Source organism: Corvus hawaiiensis, chromosome 23, assembly GCF_020740725.1.
Source record: "Corvus hawaiiensis isolate bCorHaw1 chromosome 23, bCorHaw1.pri.cur, whole genome shotgun sequence".
In the NCBI taxonomy this organism is placed as follows: domain Eukaryota; kingdom Metazoa; phylum Chordata; class Aves; order Passeriformes; family Corvidae; genus Corvus; species Corvus hawaiiensis.
This window is the reverse complement of record NC_063235.1, coordinates 7,420,418-7,428,621: the sequence shown is the minus strand read 5'-3', so window position 1 is coordinate 7,428,621 and position 8,204 is coordinate 7,420,418. Positions and strand designations below refer to the sequence as shown.

The window sequence follows — 8,204 nt, the reverse complement described above, 5'->3', positions numbered from 1 at the left end:
GCGGGCGGGGGGCGGCCGGGGCCGGTTTTGTGCGAGTCCCTGCGGGCACCGACCGCGCTCCCGCCGCGCCCCGCGCAGCCGCCCCTCGCCGGCGCCACTTGGGGGTTGGGTTTGTTTTTTTTTTTTTGCTTTCCCCCCTATTTTTAAATTTTCCTCCCGCTTCCCTTCCCCACCCGGCACTTCCGGCTGGTTTCCGGGCAGTTTCCGGGTGCGCGGCTCCTTTTCCGGCGGGGGCGATGCTGGTGGCGGCGGCGGCGGCGGGGGCCGCTCCGGGCGGCGCGGAGCAGCGCGGGAGCCGCTTCAGCGTCCTGACGTGGGAGCAGGTGCAGCGCCTGGACCAGATCCTGGGGGAGGCCGTGCCCATCCACGGCCGCGGCAACTTCCCCACGCTGTCGGTGCGGCCCCGCACCATCGTCCAGGTGAGCGCCGGGGCTGGGGGGCTGCGGGGGGCCGCGGGCCGTGCTCCGTCGCCCCGTTCGACTCTGCCCCGCTCCAGCGGGGGTCAGGGAGAAAATAAAAGTGCTGAGGCGGCGATAAGCGGCCCGTCGGGCCCCGAGCCAGCCCGGCCGGGCACCCTCGGCCTCCCCCCGCCGGGCCCGGGGCAGAGCGGCCGGTGCGGGTCCGCCGCGGGGAGCGCAGAGCCTTCGAATGGTTCGGGTTGGAAGGGACCTTAAAGATCCTTGAGTTCCCTCAGCTGGAGTGGACCCACAAGGAGTCCAGCCGTGGCTCTGCACAGGACACCCCCAGAAATCCCCCTGTGTGTCTCAAAGCGTTGTCCAAATGCTGCTTGACTTCTGGCAGGCTTGGAATTCGGGGAAAGCATCTCGTCCCAGCACCCTGCTATGGGCAGGGGCGCCTTCCACTAGAGCAGGTTGCTCCCAGTCCTGTCCAGCCTGGACAGGGTTGCTCCAGGGGGACTTAAAAGTTTTGGGGGGACTGGCCCCCACCGTTCTGGGGATGCTGTGTGCTCAGCTGGCCCCACTTCCCAGTCCTAGGGGTCTTGGTGGGGCTGGCCCCTGCCAACAGCCACAGCAGGAATGTCTAAAGCTTGAGGGCCCCTCCTGAAAAGCTCACATGCCTTTAAAATGCATGCCCCATCCCTGGAGCTGCTGCAGCTTGTGCCATAGATCCTGCTTAGCTTCCTCCCCTCTTACGTTGTTCCGCCTCTTTTTGAGTTAATTTGTTGCCCTAAAAAGCAGTGAAATGTGTGTGGCCAGGGCTAAAGTGGCTTTTTTTGGAGTACGAAATGGCTTCGTGCTGGTGGACATGTTGGGCTCGTGTTGGAAGAGGCAGGGTTATTAATTCAAAGGCCGGATCAAATGTCCATGTCCTTTGATTTCTGGGCACCACTGACTGAGTCCTCCAGAGCCTGCCCGAGACTTTGGCTTCTTCACGAGCTCCTGTTAGTTTAGCCATCAAGTAATAACTGTGTTTAATATTAAACTAACAATGTAGCTCGAATGAGCTGATGCATATTCATATTTGGGAGGCGACTTCATTCCTCAGTAATGACTCATCAAATGTAAAATCGGGCATGTTGGCTTCTAATTAAAAAGCCTATTCACGGCGCTAAAACCCAACTGGCTTTCACAATAACCGGGATTTTGGGGCCTCAGCTGCTTGAGAAATAGTTAAAGTTAAGTTTGAGAGATGGAAAGGTGACATTTGAAAGGCTGGTTTGGAGTTCCTCGAGTTCCTGCCGCATCTGTCGGGGGCAGAAGCGCTGGGTTCTGGCTGCTCGAGCTTTGAGCTGAATGACAGACGAGAGCTGCAGGCAGGACGCTGCCCTTGGCTGTGGCAGCACCACAGCACTGAGCAGCATCAAATATTCCAGCAGTTATCCCTCTCTGATTCCACGAAGCTGCGGCGATCCGGTGTCGGGGTTGCTCAAAAGGATGCTGCCAGCAGCAGCTTCAAACACGGGGTAACCGAGGGCTGTAATTGTGCTCGGCTGTGAGGGCAGACCCTGTGTTTAGGGCTGACTAAGCTGGAACAAGTAACCCAAAAGGCAGTTATTTATCCTGTTGTTGTTGTTGTGGGAGGTGGGAAGCGGCAGGTCAGGACGCAGCAGGATTTGCTCCTGCCTGGCTGTCAGAGTCAATTATCCCAACCACACGGAAGGTGAGCTGCTGTTTTGGGAAGCAGGTCAGCAGCTGCCTAACCCTGGAAATATCCAACCCTCTGGGGAAAAATGCAGCCCTGAACCCACTGCCTGCGGCCAGGGGGGACGAGCTCCAGGTGGAGGTTGGTGGGTGGGAGCTCCCAGGGAATGGCAAAGTGCTCTGCTCCCTGCTGCTCTGCAGGTTGAGATTTCTGGGATGATTTGGGACAAAGCTGACTCAAGCAATTGGGTTTTTCCCCTGTTTTCTGAATACGTCTCACACGGACAGACCTGGGGAACTCAAGTAAGCTTGGAGCTTATGGGTCTGGAGTGCTGCAGGTCCTGAGCCATGCCTAGAAAGGGGTTAAGCAGATGTTCTTTGGGGTTAGAAAATTAATCTGGAATGAGATCTTCTCCAAGCACTGGGCCCAGCTCTGCATCTAACACTTTGTGACCTATATCTTGTCTCTCTAAGCCTGAGAGCACAAAACTCTTTAACTCCACGAGCAGTGCTGGAGCTGTGCCCCGGGTGAGTGACTCCAGCTGGCAACAAATGAGACCAGGAGCTCCCCTGGGTTGCCTGCGTGATGTTTGTTCAGTTTGGGGGAATAACCCTGTGTGTCTTCTAGGAGCAGATTAATTTTTTCAAACTCTCTGCCTTGGAAAACAACTTCTCTCACTGGCTGGACTGGCTGTGCTGGTGGGGACTTGGGGCTTGCAGTGGTGGATGGTTCCCTGGTTAACTGTTGCCTGACATGTGACTGTCACCACGGGCTTGGCGACGAGCCCGGCTGCGTTCCCAGCCGGAGCAGGGATGGCTCATGTCAGGGAGAGATGGGAAGCACCACCAGGGAAGCTGCCTCGTGAGCCTGAACGGCCCCCCAGGTGTGCGAACACCCCCCAGGTGTTCTGAGATGCTTTTGCAAAGGCAGCAGAACTTGCTGGTGGCCCTTGGCTGGGTCACCGAGGGTCTGGGATGTGACGAGGGTTTCATGCTGCAGTCCCTGACCTTTTGTGTGTTCTTCCTTCCAAACAAAACCCATGGAGGGGCAGTTTTACAGCTGCTGAGACCAGGACTGCAGGGCTTCTGATCTGCCTCAGAACGGCTCAGGCCCACGTTGGCCAAGAGGGTTTGGCCCTTCTGACACAGCTTTGAATTAAAATTCACATTTTGGGCAGCCAAAATGCAGAGTTCATGGGGCCTCTCAAACTAGGGCAGGCTCGCAGGGCTCACTAAGGGCCCAGCCAGACTGGCTCGTAGTGATCCAGTTTGTCCATTTGTGTCCCAAGCTTTGGCTCTTTCAAGCCACAGCCTTGGGACTCCCAGGAGAATGGGAAATGGCTGGAGGGGAGCATGTAAGCAGAATGAGAGGTGGGAAGAGCTTCTGCTGGAAGGTGCAAACCCAATCTTCCTGGGATCTTTGAGCTGAGTTAAACTCAAATTATAAGCTGGTGTCCAGATAGTTTATTTTATGGTCTTGGGGGTTATTTTAGCCTCCTGCTTGTTAAGTAATCAGGCAGGTGATTCAGCTTCCCTGTAAATGAACAAAGCTTTGGAGGGGCTGCTGGGTGTGCCAGCACTGAGCAGGCAGCATTAAAATCACCGGAGTAACACCCGTAAGATGAAAGCTGCCTCTTGTGCTTGATAGCACGCCAAGCTCAGCACGAAGCTCTGACACACTGGAAATTGTTAGGATACACTTACTAGTTGGGACATGAACTTGCATACGCCTGGCTGGGGCTTTTGAGCTGCTCTGGCATCTTGATTTGCCTTTAATGAATCTTGACAGGCCGAAGGGGATGGCTAAAATGAGTGAGCCACCCTGATTAAAGCCATGGGGACTGCTGCAGACTGGGCTGCCACCTCCTATTTGGGGTCAGTTTGGGGTCGGCTGGTCTTGGCTTGGTCACTGGAACTGGGAGGGAATGAAGAGGGCAGAGACCACCCCAAAAAAATGGGGTCAGGAAAGCTCTCCAGGTCAGTGTGGGGAAGGCAGGGAGAGCAGACACTGCACTGGAAGCAGCACCGCTGATCATGTGCAGTCAGATCTCTCTAATGCCAGGGAATAAGTAAAGGAGAGCCACCCCCAGCTGCTGGCAGGACTCGGGATGCTTTCCAAAGTGACCTATTTCCAATGGATTAGCTTTTTATTTTACTGTCTTGCACTGGAGTGACCCACATAAGCGCTGGGAGTGAATCCTGCTGTCCCCAGGCTGCTCCAAGAATCCCTCCTTGCCTCTCACTGACTCTGTCTCTGTCTCAGGTTGTCCGTAGCCGCCTGGAGAAGAAAGGAATCACAGTCCACAACGTCAGGTTGAACGGCTCAGCAGCCAGTCACATCCTACACCAGGACAGTGGCTTGGGGTACAAGGACCTGGACCTCATTTTCGGCGTGGATCTGAAGACCGAAGACGTTTTCCAGCTGGTTAAAGATGTGGTCATGGATTGCCTGCTCGACTTCCTCCCCGAAGGTGTCAACAAGGACAAGATCACCCCCATGACCCTGAAGGAGGCCTACGTGCAGAAGCTGGTGAAGGTGTGCAACGAGACCGACCGCTGGAGCCTCATCTCGCTCTCCAACAACAGCGGCAAGAACGTGGAGCTCAAATTCGTGGACTCTCTGCGGCGCCAGTTCGAGTTCAGCGTGGACTCCTTCCAGATCATCCTGGACTCGCTCCTGCTCTTCGGGGAGTGCTCGGAGAACCCCATGGCCGAGAACTTCCACCCCACGGTCACCGGGGAGAGCATGTACGGGGACTTCGAGGAGGCCATGGACCACCTGCGCAACAGGGTCATCGCCACCAGGAACCCTGAGGAGATCCGGGGCGGGGGGCTCCTCAAGTACTGCAACCTCCTGGTGAGGGGCTTCAAGCCCAAGTCGGAAGTGGATATGAAGGCACTGCAGAGGTACATGTGCTCCAGGTTTTTCATAGACTTCTCTGACATCGGCGAGCAGCTGAGGAAGCTGGAGTGTTACCTCCAGAGCCACTTTGTGGGCATGGAGAGCAACAGATATGACTATTTGATGACCCTGCACAGGGTGGTCAATGAGAGCACAGTCTGCCTCATGGGACATGAGAGGAGGCAGACCCTGAACCTCATTGCCATGCTGGCCGTGAGGGTCCTGGCTGAGCAGAACATCATCCCCACGGTCACAAACGTTACCTGCTACTACCAGCCAGCCCCTTATGTCAGTGAAATTAACTTCAACTACTACGTGACCCACGTGCAGCCCTTCCTGCCTTGCAATCAGTCTTACCCCACGTGGCTTCCCTGTAACTGAGCCAGGACAAACTCCAGGGTCTGTCCTCCAAGGTATTTCCCTGCCTTGGGGGGTTGGGAGGGAGGGGAGGGGGGGAAAAACTAAAACCTACCAACCTTCCTAGAACTGCAACAAAAGGAAACTTCCCTGGACTCTTGCTCGAGTGTCTCGTTCCTGGGGTTGTTGGAACGAGACCTGTCTGCTGTACACTGTGATGGGAAGTGCAGTGTTATGGAAATGACTCCTCATGGAATTCTGGAGGCAATGGGGTGGGGGGGTGTGTGAGGGGAGACTGTAGAATTACGCTAAGGTAGAGCTGCACTGCCCTGAAATGGATCTGAATTGTGGTTTGTTTTTTTTTTTTTTTTAGTGCAGGAGGTGTTATGGGTGTGCAAACTTGTGGTTTCTGCCGAGAGAAGCCAGAGTGGCTAATTCCTTTGAAGGACCAAAGAATCCTGTTTAAGTGCCTGTAACAATATAAACACAACTGTACTGTAAACCTTTATTATTTTTTGCGGGGGCTGATGGCCCAGAGCTTGAGTGGGGAATGTCTGAAGAGGAAAATGTTTCTGTCGTGGGTGGGGAGGGTCGCAAGATCATTTCTTATCCTGGCTGAGGCCAGAGCAGGTTCTGTGTCGCTGAGGGGTTTGGGCATGACTTGCTGCCTGTGAAGGACCAGCTGGAGCAGAGAGCTGCCAAAGTGGGGCTGCACAATGCAGGGGGGATTGGAATGGCTACGTGGAAATGCCTGAAACTGGGAACACCAGGGAGGGGGGAGTGCATGGAGGAAAATGCTGTGCAGAGCTTGCTGGAGAAAAGGCAGCAGGGTCCTACACACGAATTTCTTCAAGCTCCCAAGTCTGCAGTGCCAAAATATAGTTGAGTTCCTAAATGATGAGGCAGATGATTTGTCCAGGAGCCTGCCCCAGGCTGCCATACCTGATCCTGTATTTTCTAGGGGAATTTGAAATGCTGCTCTTCCAATTTTTTTTTTTTTTTTTTTTTTTGGCATGCAGTGTGGTTTTAATGCACAGAGCCAGAGGCCAGCTGGGCTGTTGGGGAAGGTGAGGCTTGTCCTTTGAAGCACAAACCAGCCAGGTCACTGGTCAGTCATTTCCAGCTGTTGCTGTGTCCTCCAGGGAGGTGGACAGACCTCTTCCATGCTGGAGACCCTCCCTTGGGCAGGTCTTATCTCCAAAGCAGCCAATTCCCAAGCAGCTCTGTGATTCCCTGTGTGAGCCACTGATAGCATTTGAAATTCATTCTCTAGCTAGAAATGGAGCCTGGGGTGGGGGGGTGAAGTTAGTTGGCCTTAGGAAAAAAATGTCTTCTAAACAGACCCTCTGGTGTTGTGAGGGTTTGGCTCTCTCAGTCCAATGTGGCTTTGAAGTCGTTGGGTGTCCGGAGCACAAAAGTTTTTCACGGAGGTGCCTGGATCGCTGTGCCCGCCAGACATCTCAGATTTCCCTGTGCAGGGAGGGAGAGGTGGGCAGGCAGCAGGCATTCCCTAGGGATGCTGCTCTGGGAACACCACGGCTTCCTGGTGCTTCCTCCGAGGCTGACGTACTCGAGTATCTTTACTAACTTGTGGGTTTTTGGTTGTTTTTTTTTTTTTTTTTGTTTTTGTGACAAAACTGTAACAGCTGGGCAGATTGAAATAAAGACTAGATCCTTGGAATGTGCATAGCCAGATTGGTACCTTTCTTGGGGTAGGGGCGATGGGGAGTAAGGGTGGGGGTGGCTCTTGCACCTGACATGGACGAGCCCAGCTGAGCTTGGTCCAGCTCTGCTCCCTCCCCACTCGGAGCTGGAGGAGTGGCACCAACCACCGTGTAGCTATTGCAGGTTTCAGCTGCCTCCCTGCAGAGCAGCTTTGCCTTCATGGCCGAGTCCCGTAACTCCCCGGAGCCTCATCCCTGTGGTGGGAGCTTGAGATTTGCCAGTGCAAGGTAAAACTGGTTTAAGGGCTGCTTTTGGGAGCTTAAGTGTGCCACTTTTGTGGCTTCAAGGAAGATGAGATTTTTTTTCTTGCATTTTAAACTGAACATAGATGCCACGTAGGTTGTTTTTTACAGGCTGCTCCTACCCAACAACACACTAAACTGAGATTCCCTCCTTCCCTTTGAGATGTCCAGAAAGATCCCCTACAGCCAACAGCTCGACAGGGCGACTTACCATTGCGATTGCACTTTTGATTGATGGAGTGTGTGTGGTGGGACTCTTGTGAATGGGTTGAACCTGAATTTTTCTAGACCTTGCAGTGATACTGTGCTGCCTCCTGTGAAGGGGCAATTGGAAGATTCCAGTAGCTTGAATGGCACTGATTTCTTTTTTTTTTTTTTTCATTGTTCTGTTTGTTTTAAATGTCTTTTTTTTTTTCCTACACCTGTATCACTTGTCATGCGATGGGCTTGACATAGACTCACTAGATTCTTTAGAATCTGTTACGAATAAATACAGTGTATTCAAATTCGTTGGATTATTTTTATTTGCTTGTCCATCTGGGTAGTGTGATGAGGAGATGACCCGACCCTGTTCTCCCCAAAAACCAGGCTCAGAACCAACTGGGCACCTCGAAAGGGGCGAGCTGAGATCCTGGTTCTGGATCTGCCCAGGTGCTCCCTGTACATCAGGCTGCTCCATCCCTCAGTCCAGAGCAGCTCTGAATCCCTGGGAGTGTTGTAGCTGTTGTCAGGTCACTCCTGCAGCCGAGGGAGGTTTCTGTTCTAAACGCTGTTCTTTGCTGTTGTGCGTTTTCCCTTTTGCTGGTGCTCCTCGTGGTGCTGGGCGGGGGAGGGTGGCCCGAGGTGGCAGCCTGGTGCCCGTGGTGGGCTGAGGTC

General features: G+C 54.0%; 1 protein-coding gene across 1 annotated transcript; it reads left to right on the top strand.

Annotated features, from left to right (window-relative positions):
- On the top strand, window positions 1–7,834 carry TENT5B (terminal nucleotidyltransferase 5B). The gene is made up of 3 exons (XM_048327258.1): window positions 1–419; window positions 4,366–5,417; window positions 5,735–7,834. The coding sequence occupies exons 1-2, from the start codon at window positions 237–239 to the stop codon at window positions 5,383–5,385; spliced, it is 1,203 nt and encodes a 400-aa protein (XP_048183215.1). The 5' UTR covers window positions 1–236; the 3' UTR covers window positions 5,386–5,417; window positions 5,735–7,834.
- Window positions 7,835–8,204: the final 370 nt, after the last annotated feature.

Coding starts and splice junctions, on each gene's coding strand:
- TENT5B (XM_048327258.1), top strand. CDS start 237: ATGCTGGTGGCGGCGGCGGCGGCGGGGGCCGCTCCGGGCGGCGCGGAG. Junction 420..4,365: donor GGCCCCGCACCATCGTCCAG/GTGAGCGCCGGG, acceptor TCTCTGTCTCAG/GTTGTCCGTAGCCGCCTGGA.